At 35.0% G+C, this 26,665-nt stretch overlaps 1 protein-coding gene across 6 annotated transcripts in view; it reads left to right on the forward strand.

Annotated features, from left to right (window-relative positions):
• The window catches only part of SNX29 (sorting nexin 29), an 83,555-nt gene that overhangs the window by 36,637 nt on the left and 20,253 nt on the right, over positions 1–26,665 (forward strand). For 5 of the 6 annotated variants that reach the window (XM_085513744.1, XM_085513746.1, XM_015876438.3 and 2 more), the window contains exons 16-20: positions 1,757–1,873; positions 2,941–2,996; positions 4,313–4,394; positions 7,240–7,380; positions 22,818–22,957. In XM_085513744.1, coding sequence (XP_085369870.1) covers positions 1,757–1,873; positions 2,941–2,996; positions 4,313–4,394; positions 7,240–7,380; positions 22,818–22,957 — 536 coding nt within the window. Of the gene's footprint in view, positions 1–1,756; positions 1,874–2,940; positions 2,997–4,312; positions 4,395–7,239; positions 7,381–22,817; positions 22,958–25,312; positions 26,014–26,665 lie in introns of those variants that run through there. The other variant, XM_015876436.3, reaches the window with a different exon arrangement.

Raw genomic sequence — 26,665 nt, forward strand, 5'->3', positions numbered from 1 at the left:
ATTGCTTACAATATAAAAGGACCTAACTTGCTTAATTGTTAAGAAATCACTGACAGGCTAAAAGATGTATCACTTTTGAACTGATTTGATTTACTGCATTAAGAAATACTTCTATTATGAAGATTTTAATAAGTAATTTTTTTAAACGTTAGAATTGATGATTATAAAATGGTCAGACAGTTGGTTTCAGGCATTGCATAATTATTATAACCCTATATATAACCCTAACCATTATTAACAAGCTTTATGGTATTATGAATTGAACTTTAAAAGGTTCCTGACATATTGATATCATTTTTTTTTTAAACATTCTTACACCTTTCTGACTGGATCTTTTATGATTGTGTTTAATTTTCATAAAGCTTTATAATGTAGCTTGTGGAGTACTGCAGTATGGAAATGCTTGATGGAAGCTACTAGTTCAGTTGGTGTTATGTTAGTGTAAGTTCCTAATACAAGATTCTCATTTGTAAAGTAACATAAAATTATTAATTACTGAAAAAGTAAAAATAAAGACTATGGATTCATCTTAAGTTTAAATAAAAATGACTTTCCAGATGAATGTAATGAAATTTTATACCCAAATCTCCTATTAAACAAACATTTTTATAGAAATAAATCATAGACTGGTCTAGAACCTCTAGACCAGGTTGCTCAGAGTCCCATCCAGTGCAGCCTTTGCTGCTGCTAGGTTAGTGCATCCACAACATATCTGGACAGTCTGTTCCAGAGTTTCACTACCCTCACAGTAAAGCACTTCTTTCTCATATTTAATCTAAATCTACTGTCTTCAAGTTTAAAGCCATTCACATTCATCCTGCTACCCCTTATAAAAAGTCCCCTCTCCAGCTTTCCTGTAGGCCCCCTTCAGGTACTGGAGGACCACTATAAGGTCTCCTCAGAGCCTTTTCTTCTCCAGGCTGAAGAGTCCTAACTCTCTCATCTTGCCCCCATAGGAGAGGTGCTCCAGCCCTCTGATCATCCTTGTGGTCCTCCTCTGGACCTGCTCCAACAGCTCCATGTTCTTCTTGTGTTGGGGCCTCCGGAACTGAATGCAATACTCAGATGGGGTGTCATGAGAGCAGAGTAGAAAGACACCTGCTTTGCTGGTCACTCTTGATGCAACCCAGGATACGTTTGACATTCTGGGCTGCAAGCACACATTTCCAGCTCATGTTGAATCTTCCATCAGTCAGCACCCCCAGATCTTTCTCAGGGCTGCAGTCAAGCCATTCTCTGTCCAACTTGTATCAATGGGTGGGATTGCCCTGACCCTTGCGGTTGGCCTTGTTGAACTGGATCAGGTTGGTGTGGGCCCACCTCTCCAGCCAGTGACAGGTTGGCCCTGGTAGAGGTGTTTTAACCTCTCCTGTTAAGTGCAGCTTTTCTTGTTATGACCTAGGAGTACTTATCTGGCACTCCATCTATGATTCTAGCCTACGTCAACATTCCCTTTTTATAGGGAATATAGAAATAATTTACTTGGAAACTTCTAACAGTAGGATTTTCTGAATGGAGTCTTTTTTTTTCTGTTTTGAGAATAAATCTGCAAAATCCTTTTGTCTCATATTTCTTTTCTGTAAGGCTTACAAGCACCGTTGTCCATTTGAGACAAATCCCTTGCCAGGTATATTAGGTACTGATAGATCATCTCTCAGAACAGAATCTTTTGTTCAGCTTTGTAGTCTAGTAGTTCCGATAGGAGTAATTTTTTTTTCAGCATAAGACACATTTATCTCTGGGTTATGTTTTTCAGGTGGCTGAAATGCATGGGGAGTTGATTGAGTTTAATGAGAGGCTGCACCGTGCTCTAATGGCTAAAGAAGCTCTTGTGTCCCAGATGAGGCAGGAGCTAATTGATTTGAGAGGACCGGTAAGTATTTATTAAATGAAGGATTATCATTCTTCACTTCAAGACATTTACTCATATTGAAGTAAAATCTTTATTAGCTTATCAGAAATAGCAGCTGGTGAAACATCAACTAAGAGCACCTTATTTGGTGTTTTTGCTACTTTCGTTCTCTTCAGCACTATTGAATATAAGGTAGATATGTTCAGACAATAAAATTGCTTGAAGCATTCAAATATAAGGGTTTTAGTGTTATTTTTTTTAAGTGAGCTTTCTATGAAAGGTTGAACAACATTAAATAATTGATAAGTTTCTAAATATGAGGTCACCTATATCCATAAATCTACTGAGATCAGCAATTGATGTTTTGAAGTTCTGTTGCTCACCTAGAGACAATTAAATTTTCCATGTTATGGTTAGTTGTCTTTAAAAACGCTATAGAAATATGGTATTTCCACTTTGTTTCTTTAGTCATCATACCTTCTTTCACTCCTTTTAATTTATCCCTCTATTTACATCATGAGCTAAAATACCTGATCTGACAATAATGCGTATTTCATTATTTTGACCCACAGCATTGGAGGTGGATGTTGATGAGATGGCAACAGAGGTTGAAACTTCCCATTTGCTCTAGGCTTATCATATCAAAGTTTCTCACAAACTACGTTTTAAGATGAAGATACCAACTATGAAATTTCAGTTAATTAGAAAACTAGGCATCACTAATTTTATATTTTTTATAATGTATTTTTCAGATAATAAATAATAGCCTCCTAGCAGCTGATTTCAATTTACATGCTGAAGAAATGGTGTCTATTATATTAGTCTTTAAGAATCTAAAAAAAAAATAAATTCAAAATGCTTTCCTTTTACAAAGCCAGATTAGTTCATTCACAAAGGAATTATTACATGAAGACCTTGCATTGCAATATGTTTAAACTACTGTGGCATGATTGCTTATTTTTTTTATTGTTTCTAAATAGTAGTTTTTATTGGCATTTTACAACTTGAGTGTTGAATTTTAATTTTCTTATAATATTATACATAAAAAGCATAATAATCAGCATGTGATTTCTGCTATGTAAATTTAGGTCCCTGGAGATTTGAGTCAAACATCTGAAGATCAGAGTTTGTCAGACTTCGAAATGTAAGTTTCTAATATGCATGTTTTGTGCATTTGTGGGAAAGAAGAATAAGCAAGTAAATAGATTTATTTCCTTTATGATGTTATTTCAAAATACTGAATTCTCAGATGTGGTGTTTTGTTGTTTAAAAAAAAATCCAGAAACATGGGGAGTTGTACAGTCCATGCCCTAGAATATTGTTTAACAAAGCTGAATGCAAGAAGTTTAGATTCATGAATATTCTTGAAATGTACATCCAGCAACTTAGAATTTGGTATTCTACAGTAGCACCAAAAAGTTACTGTTTTCTGTTGGTTTTGTTTTGTTAGATGTTAGCGTGATGTTCCTTCTTGTTTTCTCATCTCAGTGCATACAAATAGCACTGCAAAAACCAAACAAAATATTAGGTCATCACAGATCAAAGTGGTGTGATTTGGACTGTCTTTGTATTGTAGAAACCTGGAAGGGAGTGGATGGAAGTGGCTTCCTTGTAACTGTTTAATGGTTTTCTGTTTGTTTGTTTGTTTTACTTTTTTGTTTTATTTTTAATGAATTCATATCTTTGCTGTTGAGTGTTATGGACCAAAATTTTGAACTTGTTAATAATCAATGGTTGTCAAATACACCATTTAAAAAAACAACAACAACAACAAAAAAAACAACTAAACATTTGCCTCAGTTTCTCCTTCCCAGTTATGTTAATTTTGGGATATTGCCTTTCTTTCATCTAGGATGGTATTTTTTTATGTGGTGTGGTGTTATCTGGTGTGATGCTGATTTTGGTTTTAGGAGGAAAACAGCAATGATAATACACCACTGTTTATAGTTTCTGCTAAGCAGTGTTATATGGAGCAAAAGGTCCAAGGGGCTGAGAGTAAATGGAATTAGGACAGCTGACTTAAACTGTTCAAAGGATTATTCCTTACCATACAATATCATATAGAAGGAGTTTTGAAGAGGGGGAGAATTTCATCTTGCTCTGTTACATTGCTTTCTGGACTAGTCGGGCATTGGTCAGGTGAGGTAGTCAGCAATTGCTTGTGCGTCACTTCTTGTTTGTATTCATATATATGTATATACTAAAAAACAGTCATAACAATTGTCCTTTTTTTTTTTTTTTTTTTCCCCTACCTTAGTAAATAGTTTTATCTCAACCCATGACTTCTACTTTTTTTCCTCTATTCTTTCCCCTGTCCCCCTAGGAAGGGTGGGAGTGAACAAATGACTGTGTGGTGCTGAGCCACCTGAAGGCTTAACCTACAATAGGAAATTTGCAATTTTAATACATAAACATGTTTCTCTATTCTTCCTGTTTTAACTGTTTCTCTTACCTACTCAGATCAAATCGAGCTCTTATTAATGTTTGGATTCCCTCAGTCTTTCTGCGTGGAAAAGCTGCTAATGCATTCCATGTTTATCAAGTAAGTAATACTTCTTAATGTGGATGCTATAGTTAAATTTCTGACTAAAATGGATTTCAGTGTAATTTTATTATAGATAGTCCAGATGACTATTTTAGAAAGTCTTGGTTTATATTTTACACAATATAAATACCTTCAATGATATTCTGCTTCATTAAAACATAGGGCATGTTTGCTACTATTTTGCTTAGATGTTTGAAAAAAAATGTTTGTTCTTACTGGTAACTTATGAAATGTAGACAGTCATTCCAAAAGTAATGTCTCCTCTTTATTTCGGTGGAAACTGTTATAGATCCAAAGAACACAATAACACTATTTGATAGAAAAAAGTTTTCAACTGCAGAATACTGTTTTTCAACATAGTCACCAACATTAGCTGTGCATTTTTGGCTGGTGATAAACATGAGCCTGTGTGCTGGTCTTATCAAAATCTGTTGCTATCTCCCCTGCTGGTAGGTACCTCCCACTGCCTCATTGTGCTAACATCTACTGTTTGATCTCCATAAATGTTCTAACATCGTCAGTCAGTATCAGTGCAAGCTATTTTTCTCTCGTGAAGGAATTCATGTTCCACACCTTTGCTTCATAGGCATTTCCATATCAGATGACGTTTTGTCGGACCTGCCCCTCTGCTGCCATCTCTTGCATGGCAACGAAATGTAATGGGATACTGGCAGGAAGATTCAACCTCTACTGCCATGCTACCAATGCCTGCATCTGATATTGTGAGACAATATAATAAGAGACATTACTTTTGGAGCAGTCCCTCTAGTTAGGTTTTTTGACAGAATTTGACTGTACCTGCTTATAAAAAGAAATAGTGAAAGTCTGAGAATATGTGAAATTCATGTGTAATTGTAGATACTTGGCATGAGATTTTTTTTTTTTTTTTAATTGGAAAAAATATTGAAATAAACCTGACCACCAATGTGAAAGAGTTTCGGGGCTTTATCCAAAGCCTTGTGGAGTTTAGATAATATGTGCCGCTGCTATGAAGTGGCTTTGAATAGGTTTCATCAGTTGCTTGTCATTAATGAAGGACAGGGAATTCTGATTCTTAGAGTGGGTCTCTAACAAGAGGAAAAATAAAGCCAAATATCATAACAAGATTCTAAAATACTTGAAATTTTACATTGTCAGAAAGACAATTTTGAGAATTTTCTTATTTCTGAAGCATATGCTTATATATTGGATATGAGAAAAAATGTACAAATCATTCTTCTGAATATTCTTTTTTGTCTGTTGACGATGCAAAGATATTAGAGATATGTAACATGAGAAGGTCGAAGCACTTGCCTAAAACAGACATAAAATGTCTTTTGTCAGTTGTTTGTGTTTAGTTACATTCCGCAGAGCTCCTTTGAGCAGTTATCTACTTAATCTACTTCATCTTTAGATGTTTAAAAAAGAAAAGTGAGCAAGAACTACTTATAGAAATGACCTAAACCATCTGTCTTTTTTTTTTTTTTTTTAACTTCGCTCTTAGTACCTGTTAAGATCTTTCCTTATAAAGGATAAATCAATGGTATTTCTACTAGGTTTTAGTCTCTGTGTGACTAAGGTCATTATGTATTAGGCAAACAGCTATTCTCATACGATAGAGGGCTGAATTTTTTTTTTTTTTAAACCAAAAATAGGCCTACATTCTATTTTTGTGTGCTTGTGTGTGTAAAATATATAAATATAGACATGCATATAAACAAAAACAAATTTATATCTCCCTATGATGAAATAATTGGAGTTGAAGTGATTGCTACATCTTGGATAAAGATATAAAGTCATGTGCAGGCTGAATATGTATTCAGTATTTTATAGATATCAGGAAATCATTAATTTATAGAAATTAAGAATAGCTTTAAAAACAGCACTATGAATTCATCTGCCAAAACATGTGCTACTAATTACAGGGATTTTGATTCAGTGTTGAAATAGTTGAAGAATATATTTACCAAGCTATCAGTATGGAATGAACAGACGAGGACTGGAAGTGACAAATAGGACAAATGTCTGAGCTCGTTTCTATGAGTCCTTTTATTTATAATACAGTTTATTTTTGCTGTTATATCACTTGTTTCTCCAATGGCAGAAAATAAAAATGCAATTAGAATTTTTTGTATCAGCTGTATGAAAAATCTGTTTGTAGTACATCATTCTTAGTAGCAGTATTGAAGTGTGTTGATATTGAGATTTTTCCAATATATTTTGGAGTTCAGAGTTTTCTGAGTTCTTGAGGAAACTTGGACATAAAAACTGTTAATCATGAGAGAAACTCGTCAAGTAGAGAAAACTGAAATGTGCCAATTGGAACAGGTGAAGTTTGAGACTTGTTATTAATAAGTGCGAATTTCAGTTATGTTAAGTGCTTATGACTGTCAATAAACATTCTTCTAATGTTTAAATTCCTCTGCAACTCAACAGACTTCCTGTTTCATATTGTCTGACTCATATCTTTCCTCATATTTCTTCTTATGTACTTTAAATGTACATAAATGTACACTTTCTGAGGGGAGTTGACAGTACCTGAATGCTCCTGCTCAAGCAGGGAGAAGTTGTTTCAGGAAATGAAGCCTAAATGCAGAGGAGGAGAGCAGTATCTGAAACTAGGAGTCTTTGTGGCTAAGAGGTGATGCAGTGGGAATGCAGTCTGTGATCTGCTCTTCCAGGCAGATGGGACTGTTGACCTTCAGTGTATATGTGAGCCAGCATACTGTTTTATAATGTTGGCATAGCGCTTCATCAAAGACAGAAATCTTAAGGGCAGAAGGAATTGGATTGAAGATTAAAGTAGTTGAAAAATAGCCTAAGAATTAGGAAAAAATAAAAAATTCTTGTCTATGTTTTTCAGGTTTATATAAGAATAAAGGATGATGAATGGAATGTTTATCGAAGATATGCAGAGTTCAGAAGCTTACATCATAAATTACAGAATAAATACCAGCAAGTGAGGACTTTTAACTTTCCACCAAAAAAAGCAATTGGAAATAAGGTAATTAAATAAATTCATAGTATCAGAAAGAATTCAAGAAGTAATCTTTTCTTTCCACATGTGAAAAAGCAATGGTTATTGTTTTCCCTAAATGCCTGTTGACTGTGGTTCAGAGAATTTTGGAGAATTTTTAAAACTTTAAATTATTTTTATGGGCAGCCTAAGTATTAGAGTTGTATTTTAATTTTTTTAATTTTTTTTTTTTTAAGGGGGGAAATAATTTTGTGATTCTGTAACTCTCGATATGTATCAGTCAGGAGGCCAGGATGTCAGTGCATGGTTATATGTTTTAATGCTAATTTGACATCATTCTGTCATTAAACTGAAAAGAATAAAGAGTTTCTGAATAAGAAAAAGTAGACAGAAATATTCTGGAGGCTTAATGTTACTGAAAAGCCTGGGCTGTTTATCTATTTTAGCTACACTGAAATTACAGACAGTAAAACTGTTCATCCCTTGAAGACTTATTAAATTAGAGTAGGTTTTTCCAAAATATGTTGTTAAATTCTTGATCACCAGAACTCTAAGATGTTTAGCAGCTTTAGTAAAAGGAAAAATTCTTCACTGAAAGCTGATTTAAGTTATTCATCTTTACAGTGAATAGATTATCTGAAAACTAAATTTAACTATCTCAAGTAAAATATGAGGTATTTAAATCATGCTTATAACATTAAAGCTTCTGTACTGAACCACTGGATGATTAAATCATTTTTCATTCTTCACGGTAAGCAAATTTGTTTCATTTTGTATGAGATTTTCTCCTTTTACCTGTTTTTTTTTTTTTTTTTTTTTTGCCATCATGTCACTGAGTTCTTATATCAAATATCTGAGAAGAACCAACCAACCATAATGAACTGTTCAGTCTTCAAAGGAAAGCTGAGATAATGATTGAAATACCATTAGATCTTCATTAGATATTTGGCTTACAACCATTTTAATACTTGTGCTGCTAAAATGCCAGATTTTTTCTAATGGTATCTGTTACAACTTTTTCTATGGATTAAAAAATCACCATTGTTAACTCATATGAAGTAATTTCATATGAAGCTTCAAAAAGAAACAAGTTTTTTTGTTGTTGTTTAAAGAAAAGCTTGCAGATTCCATAGTGGTGTTCAGGTTTGTCTGAATTTATCTGAAGATCAAACAGATTGCCAAATGTACCATAAAAATGAATTTGGCACATTTTATGAAATGAGTAGTAATGCATGTAAACTGAAATAGTGTTATATTGATATGCAGTTTACAAAAAAAAAATAGTAGATTTCTGTACTTGGTGAAAAAGAAAGTCCAAAGAATGCATTGTTTACTGGCTACTAACCTGAAGTACTTATAAGAGTTGCTTTGCTTTTTCATGTATTAGAAGACCAACTATTCATTTCTAGTGGAGTTTTGTAATATAAACAGTTTTACTTAATTCTCTTTTTTTCTTTTAAGTGGTTGCATATTGGCCACTTCAATAAACTCTTTTGATAGTCTTTTGTCCTAATTATATGTTAATTGAATTATAACTTCAGTTACATAATTGATAAGTACAGAAGTAACAGTTGAGCAAGTCATTAAAATTTTTGTGTTGCTTTCAGTACGTTAGCTTTGGACTGAAATTCTTCCTTAATCATGTATAAACCCACAATCATTTTCTTTCATATCAGGTCTCAGAAAAATTTCCACAGCCCATTATATATGCAAATTTTTGTCCTAACAGTAGAAATTTCTGTACCAAGTTGTAGTAGATACTGCATTTAGGAATAATGTAAATGTTTGTGCACTAAGATGGACTCTGTATTGGTAACAGTTATCCAATAGATCTAGCAGAATTAGCAGTATTTGGAACATATTACACTCTAAGATTATGCAGTGGCCTTGAGAGGGCACTTCTTTCCATGGAAAAGCAAGTTGAAGTAACTGGAATGTGTTAAGTTTTAGTGTAAAGTGAATTTATTCACTTTGGAATGTCTGTCAGTCTTGGGATTGTGTAGAACTTCCGGTATAGGATGAGAGGTTTATGTAGGCTCTTGCACATTAAACTATTTGGTGATGAGCACTACTAGCTCTTTTTCTACCTTACTTTAAAAAAATAAGTTTTCATGGGCATTGTTGCTTTTTTGATATGCTGCTAAACTTCAGTTGAAGTATTTTCTTTTTTTTCCTCTCATGTTTGCTATACTATTTTTAACGGAATGCTAGCTGTCTTCCTTTATCTAGATTAATCAATATGCTCTTAAGTTAGTACCCAAAGAATGGTTTTATTGCCAAATTCTGGTAACAAGAGCATCCCTCTGTAGTTTAGGTCAGTCTATGACTTTTGTGTCCTCTACGAGTCCTCAGTATTATCAGGTGCCAAAAGAGCATATTGGTAAAATAGTCCTCCACGTGTAAATGCATAGATATGGCTCTTTCATAAGTTTCAGAAAATAGTATTATGAGCTCTTGCAGCCATCCAGTCTGTACTTGAATGATATTATTCATTGCATGTCTTCAATATACTTGACTTGGAACTGTGAGCCTGGTGAAGGTGATCAGTGGCATTGAAAGAGGCTTTTGCAGTAATCGGCCTTGATACCTGCATGAAGTCTGGTGTTTAGGTATATGTCTCAGATCTAGGGAACCTCCAGGACCACAAGAGGACACTGTTCTACAGTGATCCTGAGGCATTACTGCGAAGCTGCAAAATACTAGAGCACTGACGAGAAAACTTGGCAGATCACAGTAATGTAGAAAAGTCTGGAGAACTATAAGTTTTAATTCTTATTTTTTTGTTTATTGCAGTAGAAAGAAGACCAGGTTCAAATGTAAAATTGCAGTTTTTGAGGGAAAATGAGAAAAGGAGAACAGAGAACTTAAAGGAATGAGAAAATGAAGTATTTGTTAATAGTTGTCACCAAGTAGAAAGGAACCTGAAAATAATTAACAGTTGTAAAACAAATAAACTAATATTCTTATTAATTGTTTGTTATTGTTTAAGGTATTTGTGCCTTTTACTGGTTTGATTTACCTTAAGATAGAATAATTTAATTTATATTACAGTTCATTTCCATAATCTTTCAGCAGATTAGGTATTTGAGGTTAGAAAGTAGCTTTAACACTTGAGGAAGTACAAATTTAATGCACAGAACACTGCCATTGTAATATTACCAATTTAGTCTGTTGTGAACAGAGAAGGTGAAAGAATACTGCTTTGGTCAAGTTACCTTTTTCAGTTATGAAGTATGCATGTTTGCCTTTCAGCTTGTTAAAATTATCTTCATTGTCTCAATTTAATTTGCATGTTGCAAGTTAGAATTAATGTTGCTTTGAATCAAATCAAAACAGGTAGTTACTGAAGTGGGTAAATTGGTAGGAAATAATTAACAGTAATGCATGTCAAGCTTGTATTTTCTTATTTATTCCAGTCTCCAATCTGTGTATTTTCTACTAATGATTGTTAAGTGCTGCTGCCAAGTGGTTGGCAAAATCTTTATAAGTAGTGCTTGCAAGGATAAATATTCTTCCTTCAGTTTATTCACATTTTGTGCTGAAAGAAGAAATGGTTCTTACTTTGCATGCGTAAGAAATATCACAGTGAAGTTACTCATGTTTCTGTACTTAGCTTTCCTAAACTGTAAATAATTTCAATTAAAACTTACGATTTTTAACATCGTAAAGTTCTGTAATTTTATTGTCTTGGTATGTGATTTGCAAGTATTTTTATTCAGTTATGTGTAACAAGACTGGTGATTTCTAACCTTGATTTTCTTGTGTTAAGTCTCTGCATTTTAGTTTTCCTTAGACCCTTTGGATCTTTTGAATTCACATTCCCTTTACTGTGGTTTAAGTCTTTGCTGTAACTCCTGCTCACCTGTGAGGTTCTTAATGGCCAGTGGTCTTGTTCCAGGAGCATTTCTTGGTCTAGCGAACACTGAGTTATGTGAGTTCATGAAGAGAAGCTTCACATGATTATAATGCTTCATTGCAAAAGAATCTCTGTATGCTTTATTATGGAAGCATTACTTAATGCAAGAAAATTGGGCTCAAATGAAAAAAGTTAGTTTCTGATCTTTGTTAGTGCTGTGTTGGTGACATTTCTTGAATTCTTTCAAACTAATAATTAATAATACATTAGTACTTCTTGAACCTATTATTCCCTTGTTTTTAATATTGCAGTGTCCTTAAAATCTCAGTTTCTACTTCTGCTTTGAGCAGATTAGAGCACTTAAAGAATAGATTTTGGTAACTGAATAAACATCTAATTCTACCTTTGCACATGTATTGCCCTAGTAGAGGGCATATCAAAATAGAAATGGTTCTTTTCTTCAGCTGAAGATGTGAATTTGGTGACTATTTAAGCATGTAGGAATTGGGCAGCTTTCTGCTTAGTGCTGACTTGGCTGCATGCTATACTTTGCCTTCCTTCAAAACATTAGATATCTCATATAAGAAGAAAGTGTAATGCTTGTCTGAATTTGAGTGACTTTGCCATGACTCCTTCACTGCACAGAAAGAACAATACAGAAATCTAAATAGGGTTCTCTAAGAGAATGTGTTGAGAGCAACGTCATTCATCATTGTTAGCAACTGAAGTCTGTGCTGTTTTTCTCAATAGACTGGGCACAAAACAAACACTTGTTAAATAAAGTAAATTTCAGTTACCTGTCAGTGACTGAGATAAATTATAATTTGTGTATGTAATTAAAGTTAGTCAATATGTATGTATCTTAAAAATATCTACTTGTACATTGATGTTTTTGAGTGTATATATGTACATATATGAGAATGTTAATGGTAACATCTATTGTATAGGCTAAGTTAGATTCTGGAACGTATATGGTAATTCTACAAACTCTGTTCACTGGGAAATTATTCCTGTTGCCTTTGCTTTGACAGTGCAGATGGATTCCTATAACTTCATTTCCCCTACTTGTACTACTTTGTTTTGTTGGTGTTTTTTTGTTTTTTTTTTTTTTTTAAATCAATGTTTGATCTGTTTAACTGACTGTGGAAATGCTGTCCCTGAGGGAAACATGTCTGATTTAGGGACAAAGGTCTCTGTGCTAATGCTCCTATGTGAATATTCCAGTACTGGATCTTCTGCTTCCTCTTTTTTGCTAGTTTTGTACTGTCTGCTCTTATCTGTGGATATGTAAGATGTGTAGTGTCTTAGTTCATAGTTAGGTCTTTAATCTTCTCTTGTGAACTTTTGGTAGGAATATTTTCCTATGGGAAAGGAAGAGGTAGCTGCTTTTGGGCTGGGCTGAGGAAATAAATGAATGAGTTGAAATGTTTAGGAAGGAAAACTTTTTTTTTGCTGGAGAATGTAATTTACTTCTCACAGGTGGTTATATACATCTAAAGTATATGGGATACCTACAGTCTTTCATTGTCTTTTCAATGCCCTTATCTTTACTGTGGATGAGCCACATTTCTTCAGGAGTCAGGAGAGAAAAATGCAAAAAATTACTTATCTTGAATTTTAGCCAAATGTTATGTTAAAAGTTTTGAGAGAGCTGAACTCTACATCGTTTTCTATTAAGGTTACTGTCATACTTAATAGAGCTATTTACCCCATTGAGAAAACACGTGTTTGCTACTAGTCAGTTGCATTTAGAACACAAGTGTAAATTTAAATTCAACATTTCTTATCCTATTCACACTGCATTGTGACCATAGACTGTTTTGCTGTTGTGATCCAGAATGAGATACTGTTGAGGTGCAGGTGAGTGCTGACAGAAACAAGGAATAAGAGCAGATTGGAGCTGCTCTTCTGTGTTTGAAACTTTCTACAGCTGTGTATGGGAAATTGGTAATCACAGCCTGAACCTCTGATTAATCAGCTGAGGCAAGTGTTGGGTCAGCTGTGGGAGCACAGGTGAGAGTAATTTAGCTGTGCTCCTGGAAGGGGTGGAGCTTGACTCCACCTCCTATAGACCTCATTTAAGGGCTGGCCACCACTAAGGCAGCATCTCTTGGAGATTGTTCCCTGGTGGAGTTTGTCTCAGCATTTCCCAGCGAAAGCATCCATATTGGTGAGTTTTTCCTCATAAATAACCTTTTGAATATCTGTTACTATCTTTGTTACCATGTTTGTATCATTCCACCTTACAAGCTGTTTCAGATCTGGAAAAGGGTTTGTGAACATACACTTTCCAAATTCATCACCAGTCTAGCGAATATTCTGGACCATCATATTTATCAAAGCACTACCTGTAATACTGGACTGACATGAAAAATCATTTCTGATGGTTTAAACAAATTCACATAATATGTTGAATGTATACTTGCAATTTTGTTTATTCCCTCAATAGTGGTACATGGACAATTAAAGAAAAATATAGAAAGAATAACTCAAAAAGAATGTCATACAGGAAAGTCTTAGGGAAGGAAGCCACTTTAGGCTTGTGTGTTTTTGCATTCTGATTCAGCAAAGCATTTCAGAATATCCTAAAGTTTAAGTACATTTGACTTCAGTTGAAATCAGAAGTATTGGATATTTCTTCTTTTGTACTCTATGGAATTTAGTAGGCCACAGAAACTATACTTCATTAAATTAATTTGTCAAAGTCACGCTGTTATAGTGAGCTGTGACTTAGAAAAGAGGAGGGGGGGGAAAAAAAAGAGATTCCAGATAATGCCTTAGGGCCAGTAAACCTAATAATACTTAGGAGTAAGCTTTGATGTCCCATGTCTTTGAATAGAATTTGTAGAAAATTATGGCTCTTTGGTGTTTCAGAATTAGAATACATTTATTAAAGGGAAAAAGCTTTGGAAATATAAATCCTTAATTAAAAGTGAATAATTTGAAGTTGAGGATTGCTTTCGTTAATGCTTACTTAATATGCTGTTGGGTGATGTAATATACATGCCTGAATTCTACATTGTACTTGATTTTCAAAGTGATTGGATCTTAATTTTCAGCCCTCTTAGTGAGTTCAATTAGTACACTGAGTTATTTTCATATACTCTCCTTTTTGCAGGTTTTAGAAAAACAATTAATAATAAAAATTTGGTAGACATGCTTGTGCATTGTTTAATTAGAAAGAAATGAAAGGAGTCTGTTTCTATTGTGTTCAAACCGGGAAAGAATTCAAATTTAATTTTACACATTTATCCATATATATGTTAATTCTTTAACAGTGTTAATGTGACATTCTATAGGCATAAAAGGAGCACTACTCCTTGTGTTTATGATGTTACATTGTAAGTGGAAATCTCAGTTTGCAAAAGCCATGGAGATTAAGTTAATACAGTCCACTCTACAAATGGGTAACTTAATTAAGGTACTGTACTGACAGAAATAAAAACTTCATGAGTATTCTTAAGCTTGCAGTGACTAGAAATTTTTTGTCACTATCATGTGTGCATCAAGGCAGGCTACAGAGTATTTCAGGTTTTTAGCCTTCGGCAAGTTGAGATACAGCGGCATATTTTATGTGTGTAGGGCAGAAACAATTGTCATTGCTAGGATATAGGAAGAGGTAAATGGCCGTACTGTGTCAGACCAATGGTCTGGTCCATCCATCCAGTTTCACTGTCAGTGTCAGTAGTAGATACCTGGATCCACACAGATCCTCTGGGTTGTTAACTATAATTGTCTACAACTGAACTTTTCTGTATACAGCATTTGGAAAAAGTTTGGGTTTTTTCTTTAATTTTTTGGTCATATCACTAAGTGAAGACAGATCAGTAGGAAACCATTTTTTATATTACAGAAATTTTGTAGCAAATACTTTATTGTATTATTATAAAATAAACATAATCTTATTTGTTATATAGCTTTTTAGGGACTGCTGATAATAAACTTGGTGTACCTTTTAATTTTTTCTTCAGAAGTGGAGAAAACTGAGCATTTCAGGTCATGTGAAATGCAGGATACCTTTTCTGAAAGAAAAATTTGGCTTCACTCACTGCTCCTTATAAAATGTCTTTACATGCAGGCATTATTTAAAAAACAGTAATGAGAATCAATAGCAGGTCCTATTAGAGGATATCTAAATGAAATTTCTGTTAAAGGAATCTGGCCTTCTGAGTAGGAGATGCATTATAACTAATATTTTGTTAGTAATTGCTGCAACATAGGCTAATGGAAAAATTGGTCTCAATTTCGTGGATTGTTTTGCTAGAACCTTCTGAATAAAAGTAAAGAGTAGACTGACATACACTTAGACTAAGGAGAAAATAGAAATTAAATTTTACTGCTTTGACAGGTGAGCAAAGATATAAGCTTGGGAGTAATGCTGTAGGCTGCAGTTTTTTATTTATATTTTTTAATGGACAGTTGATTCTTAACCAGTTGACAAATAGACATGTAGTGAGTATTTATGCTTTTTAATAATAAAATATTTAGGTGAGCCTGGATTTTGTTAGCATAGCATTACCAATTGAATTACTTCAAATTACTTCTCTAAAAGGATTGCTTTCTTTCTGGGATCAGTAAAATGAAGCCACAGGTAGAGTTTGAAATGAGTCAGCTGTTTTGGTAAGAGAAATCCAGAGTAATGATTACAGTCATGCAGGAAACCTTTCTTTAATGAGAAATAGATTTCAAAGGTCACAGTTCTTTTACTTATTCTTTGTATCTTGAATTCCTGTTTGTTCCACTGAGTGAGAAATTATGGGAAATCACGCAGTGGGATAGTAATGTCTGTTAATTCTGTGCATCCTATGCTCGTGTTTTGTCATGTAACGCTTGAAGATGATGTATTTTGACATAATAGACATGAAATGATGGGAGTAGATCAGCAATTGATTATTTAGCTCCCATTCTAGCTCTGATTTCCAGCTTAATTTAGAGGTGTACAACTTGTAAACAAAGCGTGTTATTTTTAAGGACTGATTGACCAAAGCAGTGAAAAAAAAATATTAAGGTACACCGAAATAGTCTGAGTTTATTTCTGCATTTACAGGTTTTTCTATAATAGCGCTGTTAGGTTTATTTAGGAAAGGATTCTAGGTGTGATATTGCATAGTCTGTATTTACTTTTATTTTAATTGAGTTGAGTTGAACTCTGAACTATGTTTTTTTGCTTTGTTGTTTTTCTTTTTTACCCTTGCTCTAACAATAGGTTAGTTAAATGATAACTGGTATCTAGAGCCTCAGAAATAGCGTATTTTATTTTGTTTGCAGTAGCACCAAACTAAAATGTGTTTTGTCTGTCCCTAAATTGTGCAGGTAACCATGGCAATCATGCCATTTTCAATAGTTGATGGGAGATGTTTGAATCACCTTAAGTGAGCTTCCCACTAATAATGAAGAATATCAGTGTTTTGCCATCTGCTACATAATAGCAGTCTATTGAAAGACCAGCAATTGTGTGAAACAATTTCAACTGCAGGCTGGAGTAAACTTGGCCAGTAATGATGCTTTGCAAGACATGGTAATGTTAAGTTTGGTATGTCAGGTTCTGCTTCTTGGTTTTATAGCTTAAAATCTTTTAACATCTTTTGACAGTCTGTAAGATTTCTATTATGTATTCTTCTAAGAAATTTGTAGTTTGGTACTGGTATGTTGTAGGCAGAAACTTGGCAAATTCTCTGTCAAAAACAATTTCATAAAATATTATGGGAGATATAAATACCAAATTTAACAAGAATGATGTAATTTCCCAGATGTGCTTTAATGCTTCTGCAATCTGAAACTATTTCGGTTGTTAACTGAAATTTTGTGAACTGTTAATGTAAAAATATATGCTGTTGAACTGTGGGCTAGGAAAAAATAATTTGTGAGAGTAGTTGTACAGAACCCATAGCAGTTTTATTTTTCATAAAATATGCCTGCAAATTGAGTGTGTATGCTGGATCTCTTTTAACAACATGCCTATAGACTTATGTCAGAATCTGTCCATATTTTTTGTAGAAATGAGTCACTGTTAGTTTCTGGATGCTGTCATGGGTTGTAATTCAAGTGGCACTGAATATATGAGGCTTTCTCTTCGGCCAGAATAGAGCTACCTTTCAGAAAGGCTGTAAGTCAGATTTAGCGTCTTTACCAAGAGCAGTAGTAGCCATCCATAGAGTTTGTCTCACCTGGAAAGAAATATCAGATCTTAAAATAAGAGCTTCTGTCTGCTTTGAACACCCTTTTGGCCATGTAGTTCTGTGGGTTTAAGGATTGAGGCTCATCACGGACAGACTAGGAGGTGTGGAATAGTTAAATTTCTTCAAGCTTGGAGGGAACATTTGGTTTATCGCCAGACCCGTTTAGCAGAACTGAAAGAGCCAGTTAGCCTTGCTTTTTGTTTGTTTGGTTTTTTTTTTTTTTGCTTTAAAATTACTGAGATTGTAGTCAGTTGTTCAGAAGAATGTGCTTAAAAATGAGCCATCCCAAAGTGGTTATGGAAGGTTCCATTATGTTTTACATTGAAATGAAGAAAGCTTATGGTAGAGTGTATATATATATATGTATATATATATTTTAGTAATTTCAAGTGATATATAATTTGTGTTCTATAAACAGTTACAGCTCCTGGAGGTATAGGATCTAAATATGTATAAAGATGATTCTAGTGCCTTTTTTGGTATGTACTTTTAGAGGAAAAGAAAAAATTCTGCAGTTACTCAAGTATTTATTCTTGTAATCTGTTCTTTGACTCCTCTTAGTGATGTCTCAGAAAAAAACAAAACACAACATATGTGGCAAAGGCAGGTAAAATTCATATAACTTTTTTGCAATTAAAAAGACTTCTTGAGGCGTTTATGAGACAAAGAAAAGGCTTTTCATAATGTAACTGGTTAAATGCTTAGCTTGATGATTCAAGAAGTTCTTCTTTCTTCTCGTTGTTAATGACAAGACCTACTATTTATTCATCCTATGAATTCCATTTCTTCTATATATTTCTCCTGAATTTCAAATCTTTTTAGTAGTAATCATACTTATTTGTGAGAGCAACTCACCTTTTTAACCATATTAGTAACCACTGGCAGTGAGGCAATGCTTTCTTTTGTTTAGTACTGGTACTTTTTCTTCTTGTGCATGTATGTACTTTCTTAAATATTAAAAAAAATGTTTAACCTTTAATGCTGTGAAATGCTAGAGATTTTGTGAAGGTAAATGTGGTTGTAATTTGAAAAAAAATGACTTTGTTTCCAGATTACAGGGAGATCAGGAATATGTAAATCTGTATTTTGAATCTTAGGGACAGATTTTTTGTTTGTTTGTTTTCTTATGTAAACAGATATGCATGTTTTGACAGGTAAAATTATGTACAATGGCCAAAGTAACACTCAGAAACTATTTTTACTTTACTAATAAGTCTGAATCAGAATCTTTTAACTATTGCTTGTAAAAATGTCCTTTGTTAGTAGGTACACAGAATACTAACTTGTCAATTGTAGATAATTGGGTCCAGTGGGTTTTATTTACCAACTGCTTTATTTACCAGTTTGTGACAAGAATATTTTGTTACTGCTTTAACTAGCAGTAACAATGTCAAAATAATTTCTGAGTAATATTTTCTGCTGTTGTGAAACATGTCATGACGAAGCATGGACTTGCATCTACATTGTTCTGACACTGGATTACATTGCTTCTTATGAGGAAAGTGGGCTTGGTAAAGAAGGTTATGGTAGAGATTGCTCAGTGCTTATTTTGGAGGTTAAACTTAGATCAGGCTAAAAGCACTTTTAACCATGTCAAGGTTGAGTTTAGCTCCTGTGATTTTTTTTTTTTTTTTTTCAGTATTTCAAATGAAGAAATGGCAGAAAAAACTTATGAGCACTCATAGGATCAATTGTAAATAGCAAAAATGCATTTGCCAAGCATCTTCCTTCTAGTAGTTTAACTAGAAGACTTTTTGCAGATATTTGTAATTAGTGTGATGTTTTACATTGACATGAGCAATGAAAAGTACCTGCATTCAGCATTTTGCTTGTGTTTATAACAGAGGAAGTGGTCCTGCCTTTGAGAGGAATGTGCTTGTTTAAATGCATGTGCAGTAAGTGGGTGGGATTAAAGAAGAAAGCAGATTCTGAGTAAGAACAAATTTTAACTTAATTAAAATGATTTCCTCACAAATACTGTTGTTGAGGATTTGTGACCAAAAAGCCCTAAGATTTAAAAGACTGCTACTGATAGTGTTAATTTAAAAAATAAAAGTTAAAAAGTTTGGGGGACTTGGTATAAGAAATTGGTTGAAAAACTGCAGAGGGTGGTGATCAATGGTTCTGTGTCCAGGTGGAGGCTGGTAATGAGTGGTGTCCTCCAGGGATCTGTCTTGGGTCCACTGCTCTTTAACATCTTTATCAATGACATCAATGATGGAATTGAGTGCACCCTCAGCAAGTTTGCTGATGACACCAAGCTGAGTGGTGCGGTTGACATGGAGGAAGGAAGGGATGCCATTCAGAGGGACCTTGATAAACTTAGAAGGTAGGCCTGGGTGAACCTAATGAGGTTCAACATAGCAAAGTGCAAGGTTTTGCTCTTGGGGTGGAAGAACTCCAGGTACCTGTACGGACTGGGAGGAGTTGTCCTTGAGAGTAGCTCAGCAGAGAAGGACCTGGGGGTCCTCTTGGATGAGAAACTTAACATGAGCCAGCAATGTGCTCTTGTAGCTTGGAAAGCAAATGGGATCCTGGGCTCCAGCGGGGATAGGGAAGTGATTGTCCCTCTCTACTCTGCTCTCGTGAGGCCCCATCTGGAGTACTGTGTCCAGGTATGGATCCCTCAGTACAAGAAAGACAGCTGTTGGAAAGGGTCCAGAGAAGGGCCATGAAGGTGATCAGGAGCCTGAAGCACCTGCCCTATTAGGACAGGCTGAGGGAGCTGGGCTTCTTCAGCCTGGAGAAAAGGCGGGTTGACCTCATTGCAGCCTTTCAGTACCTGAGGGGAACCTATAAATCAGGAGGGGAATAAACTCTTTGTAAGGGCTGATAGTAGCAGGACAAGGGGAAATGATTTTTTGTTGAAAGAAGGAAGACTTAGGTTGGATGTTAGGGGGAAGTTCTGTACTAGGAGAGTGGTGAGGTCCTGGAACAGGCTGCCTGGGGAGGTTGTGGATGCCCTGTTCCTGGAGGTGTTCAAGGCCAGATTGGATGGGGCCCTGGGCAACCTGATGTAGTAAACGTGGAAGTTTGGTGGCCCTGGCAGGCAGGGGGGTTGGAGCTTCATGATCCTTGAGGTCCCTTCCAACCCGGGTCTTTCTGTGATTCTGTAAAACAACATTGAAGGAAGTGATAAAACAATATCAAGAAAGTGCAGTGGTGGGGGATGAGACTGGTTCTTTGGAAGCTGAGGTTGCCTCAGTGCTGGGTGCAGGCTTGCTGAGTAAAGTGATGCTCCTTATCATAGTATCATAGTCTCGTGCGGGTTGGAAGGGACCTTAGAGATCATCGAGTCCAGCCCCCGGGATTCGAGCCTCTGTGTAGCACTGTGTAGCAGAGCGGCATTTCTACCACTTGCGCCACAGGGGGGATTCGAACTCCGGGCCCCAGTGTTGCAAGGCGGCATTCCTACCACTGCACCACCAGGACACACTTATGTCTCTGTACTGCGAATCCTAGAGTAAGGGAGAGGATTACTCTGAATATACTGTGTTCTCTCATCGGTGTTCCTGTGGTTAAAGCTGTCAGAAACAAAGTTATTTCACAAAAGCTCTCTTTGAGATCAATGTAGGACACCTGTGACGTGCTTTGCTGTCTTCTGCCACATGCAGCTGGCAGTAGCAAATCGGTGTCTCTGCTGATGTGTGCAGTGATGGGAATCCTTTGAGTGAAAAGAAGAAAAAGTTGTTCCTTGAGCTAGTCAGAGAACTGGTATAACAGGAGAAATGAATATCTCAGTGAAAAGATGAAGTTATTGCACTGACCTTGACTTATTTATTCCTCACATTTCTACTTATTTCTAATATGTCAGCACATTAAAAATTTTGCTTTAACGTTTTCCGACAGCTTGTGTAGACTTCTGTTCTGCCCTGTTGTCCAGACTTGATTAATACTGCTGGGCGTGAGCAAGCTGTTGCTCTGTTCCAACCAAGCAGTGACTGTACTAGGTTGGGAATGCTGGGGTGTGACTGCGGAGTGGGTTGCATGAGGTGTTAACAATTCAGAACTTTTCTAGGTGAAATATCAGTTTCCAGGAGTTTTTAGGCTTCTTAAATTCTTTGTTATTCACTAAGTCGTTTAATACTAGAAATATTTGCTGCATTACCTGTGGGGGACATGTATGAATGTAGTAAACTTGCTGAAAAACAAAGTTATGTAACTGATGGAAGACAAACAGTGAAATGTGTAACATGGTTGTGGTGGTGTTTGTTTGCTTTCATTTTCCTTATTTCTCAACTGATCATGGTTCTTCTGTGTATTAATACAACTTTGGAATGTCAAATCAGGATTGGTCATCAATAGAAGTTCATGTCTAGAAAACAGAAGAACAAAATGTATTTGTATACACTTTGGAATTTTGTGAATTTACACAAGTATGTGTAGCATTTTAATGCCTGCGAGGATGAGCGCCTGCAGCAATTACAATTACAGTTTGTTAAATATTCATCTGCAAATAAAGTACAAGAGACAGAAAATGCATGTTGAAGGTGAAAATAAGCTTATGCTTTTTTAGAATGTTATTGTTGCCAATATTTGCAAATATGCATCAGTTAACATGGTGGATTTCATAACTCTGAATTTGAAGGCCTATGTTGGGAAATATCACTCAAACTTCTCTCATTCTTTCTGTCTCATAAAAGTATTGCTGTGACTGCCAGCATCTAGTGAGATACAAGAACAAAATGTTAGTAAGGGCTCTAGGAACTCTGTAGTGATTGTCCTGAATTCAAAGGAGTTTCCTTGTTTGAGGAGTTAAGTCTGTTTTTTCTGAAAGGAGGAGTCATCTTCAAATCTCTATTCCTTGTGTGGCTTGATCTTTTTAATATACTGAGAATTTTTGGTGGCACATCAGCTGTATTTACTGTGCTGCTATTAAGTTGTCATATCTTTTGCAAGAAACACAGAATGGTTTTGATCATATTTCTTGCACAAATAATGCAAGCTGAACAGACATATTCTACAAAATACTTTTGAGAACTGCATCTGTCTAGTTGTAATTTTGACTTTGTTCCTAAAGATCTTACTCTGACATTTATACCAGGTGGTCAGAATGAGGTGGAGCTTACTTATTTCACAAACCAGGTGGCACCCAATGCTTTTTGCAGATCTCCTACTGGAAAAAGGGTTTTGATCCACAGAAGAGACGTTCTGTAAAGGAAAGAAGTCAGCATGAGTGGATATTTTTGTGATACAGGTTTTTGCTAGGTTGGGTGAGACCGTCTTTAAACAAGTGCAGAGTCAAGGCATTTTTTCCTTGTTTGCACATTTTTAAAAATTGCCAATATATTTCTTTAAACAGAATATACATGGATCATCAAAAGATTGAATTGGATGTTTTTTAGAACTACTATTATTGATACAATAGAATTGGAAATTAAAAAAAATATGCATTTGCACTGATTACTTTGTTTCCTTTTTATTTTTAGGATGCAAAATTTGTAGAAGAGCGCCGCAAACAGCTACAAAATTACCTAAGGAATGTAATGAACAAAGTTATTCAAATTGTGCCAGAATTTACAGCCAGGCCTAAAAAAGAGACTCTCATTCAGCTGATGCCCTTTTTTATGTAAGTATCTGTCAAGTAATCAAGAAAATATTTAGCCTTTTTATCACAATTTAAAGTATACTGCCAACATCTCCCAAATCTTCAGAACTTTGTTTTTTTTCTGATAGACATCTGCTCAAATAAGTGCTTCTGTTATTCATGAAGGAATATATGACATACATGCTAACTTTTCTTTAACTCGTGGTTTTGGAAAAAAATTACTGTGTAAAGAAAGCTTTCAACATGAAGAATATGCGTTGATGCAGATTGTTCAAAGAATTAGATGTTTTTGTTTTTTTTCTCTTTGGGCTTTAAAATTTGTGTTTTGGTTTGCTTTTGTGGGTTTTGTGTTTTTTGTGTTCAGTTTTATTTTGAGGAATGAGGGTGGATCACAGTTAGTGTGTGCTTACCAAATTAAAAAGTCAAGCTGTTGAATTCTTTCTAGATGAACTTTGCAATCTGCTAATGTATGTTCTGACTTCACTGGTATTAATTTTGAATGTGTCCAGAAATGATTTAACACAGTCTCATCTACTAATAATCTGAAAGCAAACCCTTCAATATTCAGTCATACTGGGATATCATCCATAAAATCTTCCTTTTACTGTAAACCTAAGATTTACAAATACTGTGAAGAGCTATGTAGAGCACTTTAAAAAGTGATACTGATGAAAACTTGCTTTTGCAAGTAACATTAAGTTTTGCTAATAGCTTTTCTGTATGCTCTGTAGTAAATTTGCTCTTCAAAAGTCTCTACAGGCTGTGAATGGTTTCTGGGCTGGTTCAGCCCTGTTCCATGACTGATGGGCATGTGGACCCACAGACTGCCCTGAGGGAGGGGAAGGGTGAAAAGACAGGAGATGGGTCTGAAAACAAAACAGCTGCAAGGAGCTAAGGGAGAAAACTAATTTACTAAATATCAGAATGTGAGGTAACAATACGATTGGAAATGAAGCTAATAAATCAACTAAAACGAGGGGGGGGAGTATCCAAAACTGAAGGGCTTACTCTAAAAGCTGAAGGTGAGACAGCAAGGGAACTTTTATAACTGGAACTTTTTTGACAGCTTTTGTATTTTAAGTTTTTTCTGGATCTGAAGAAGTTTATCAATTTTAGTAGAGTCCTTGAGGTTGTTGTCATAAATGGCAAAATGATGTCTGTAGAGTCAAGTATCTTGCCTTCTTACGATTTTATTTTGTAGAATCAGACTGAAGGCAATAAAGATGGAAATGGTTTTGAGTGCTTCTAGTCAATGGGCCAATAAATAGCTTTTTGTTTAGACATTTTGAAGTTGTTTTTCATCTGTACTTTGTTTTTAAACAAGAGGGAGGCAAGTTCAAAATACACTTGCAATTGAATTCTCAACTCAAATTATTTTTCTTCCTATTGTATTTCATTTTAAGATGATTCTATACAGTTCTGTGATGTAGTGGACTGATGATTCCTCATCAACATAATTTAATAATTAGCTGTTCTACATATGCAGCAGGGAAATAAATTGATTGTCTGAATGGAAGTGTAATGAGTATTATTTAAGTTCCTATATTATCCTTTTTTCATTCCATGCCAACAAGCAGTATTGCAGAGTAACATGTTAGTCAAGGCTAGATTTTCTTCCTAAACCTGTTCAATTTCAAGATACAAAGTTTGTAATAAATTATGATTTTTGGTTTCAAATGTACAGAGTAGCTCTAGTAGTTCTCATTAGCTTGGCATTTCAGAGGATCATAAAAATATTGACAAAATGAGTATTAAAGTAAGACAAAAGTGAACAGTAATTTAAACCAGAGACTATTAGATAAGGAACTTCAATGGCTACTCCTGTTAGAAGTACTAATTAGTTACTTTGGCTTGAATAAATGAACAACGTTGTTTGTAGCAGCAATTCATTACTTGGACTGTTATGAATCATTTACATATTATAACCAAAATGATGTTTTGTGTGAGATTATAAACCATGAGATAATGCGGTATTGATGCAAAGGCAATAATGCTACTCTTAAAAAAAAAAAAAAAAAAAAAGCTTAATATTAAGTTTAAGTTAATGTTTCATTCAATAGTGTCTTTCCATGTGATATAGTTTATTATACAGTGGACATGGGCACTGTTGAAGGATGAGCAGGAGCACTTGTGGAATATTATTTCAAGAAAGATCTTTGAATACATAGCCACTAACATCTTCACATAAAAAGGTTATCAAACTGCACAGTCTAACCCAGAAGCACTGCAAAGCAACATCAGTGGGATGTAAGGAAATTTTAAATACAATTTTGAACAGATTAATTTCTCAAAAAAATAATTGATTAAGGGATATGTATAAAAGCTGTTGCACATGTATGTGGCTTCTAATAGCATAAATGACTGATCATCTTACAGGTCTTAAACAATTGCCAATGGACAAATTTTCACTTGATTGCATCCTTTGAAGTGACAGCCTGCATTGCCAGTTTGGCACTGAGTTCAGTATCTCTTCAGCAGATCTCAGTTATGCTCTGTAGCAGTAAGCTGTCTTTTGATAACGACTAATATAATTTACTTGAACAAACTGGGACTAGCACTTGCTTAAATATGTGACTTTTAATTAATAAAGTGCCTGCTAATACCTGAAACATGGTAATGAAGCTAATTTATTGCCACGTTAATTGATTGATCTACTCATAAAACCATGTAGACACATTATGCAGCATTTATGTTTCAGCAGAAATGTGTTGCCAAGCTCTGTTGACTGCTGAGGTAAAAATATCTTAGATTTCCTTTAAAAATAAAAAAGCTCTTGGCAACACCTTCCACAAATAGATTGAAACTTAACAGTCTGAATTTTCCAGGATTGCACAGATCATGTGGAATGGCTCTAATGTATTTGAAACTCAAAATTTGAATATTCATTGAAAAAGTCAGTCAGGTCTTTGTCAGATAGCATTTGTTGCAAATGTACTGTGCTTTTCCACATAGTAACTGTTCTGCATCCTCTCATTTGGTTCAGACTTAAGGTTTGCAAAGTTACTTACTCTTTTTTGGTATCTGTGTTGATAAAGTGGTGTGATGTTCCAAAGTGAAATAAAAAGTGAATAAAGTAATACAGTTCTTCCTGTCATGTGATAGCTTCTCTTGCTATTAGATACTTGTAAGTTATTCTCTATGTCATCAAATTAATGTATGTTTCTTGTAGGCATTGTGTACAACTTTGACTCTATTTAACAAAAGCAGGTAGCATTTTCATAGCGTATTAGGCTGCACAGCTCAGCATTTAGGTTGTTTAATCTGAAAACAGTGCATAAAGACAGAGGAGCAGCTCTGTTAACTGCAGTGACTTTTCCAGCAAGAACTTTGAAGTGGAGTTTACAGCCTGCAGAAAAGTACTGAAATTGCCTTAAACTAGTAGCTTTCACAAAATTTATTTTGTATGACAGAATAAAAGATACCGGAGACTCAGCAGGTTTTCTGAATGAGATCAGTGTGGTTGAAAACATGAGTCAACGGGGAACTGAAGCCTATATTACAACATCCAATGTTTCTTGAACACCCCCATGGTCGGTGACTCCACCACCTCCCTGGGCAGTGCATTCCAGTGCCTGACTACCTTTTCCGAGAAGTAATATTTCCAGATGTCCAGCCTGAATCTCCCCTGCCACAGCTTGGAACCATTGCCTCTAGCTCACTACAAACTCCCTTCAGGAAGTTATAGAGAGCTATAAGGTCTTCCCTGAGCCTCCTCTTCTCCAGGCTGAA

Source organism: Coturnix japonica, chromosome 13, assembly GCF_054131305.1.
Source record: "Coturnix japonica strain WE chromosome 13, WE-NBRP24, whole genome shotgun sequence".
NCBI lineage: Eukaryota > Metazoa > Chordata > Aves > Galliformes > Phasianidae > Coturnix > Coturnix japonica.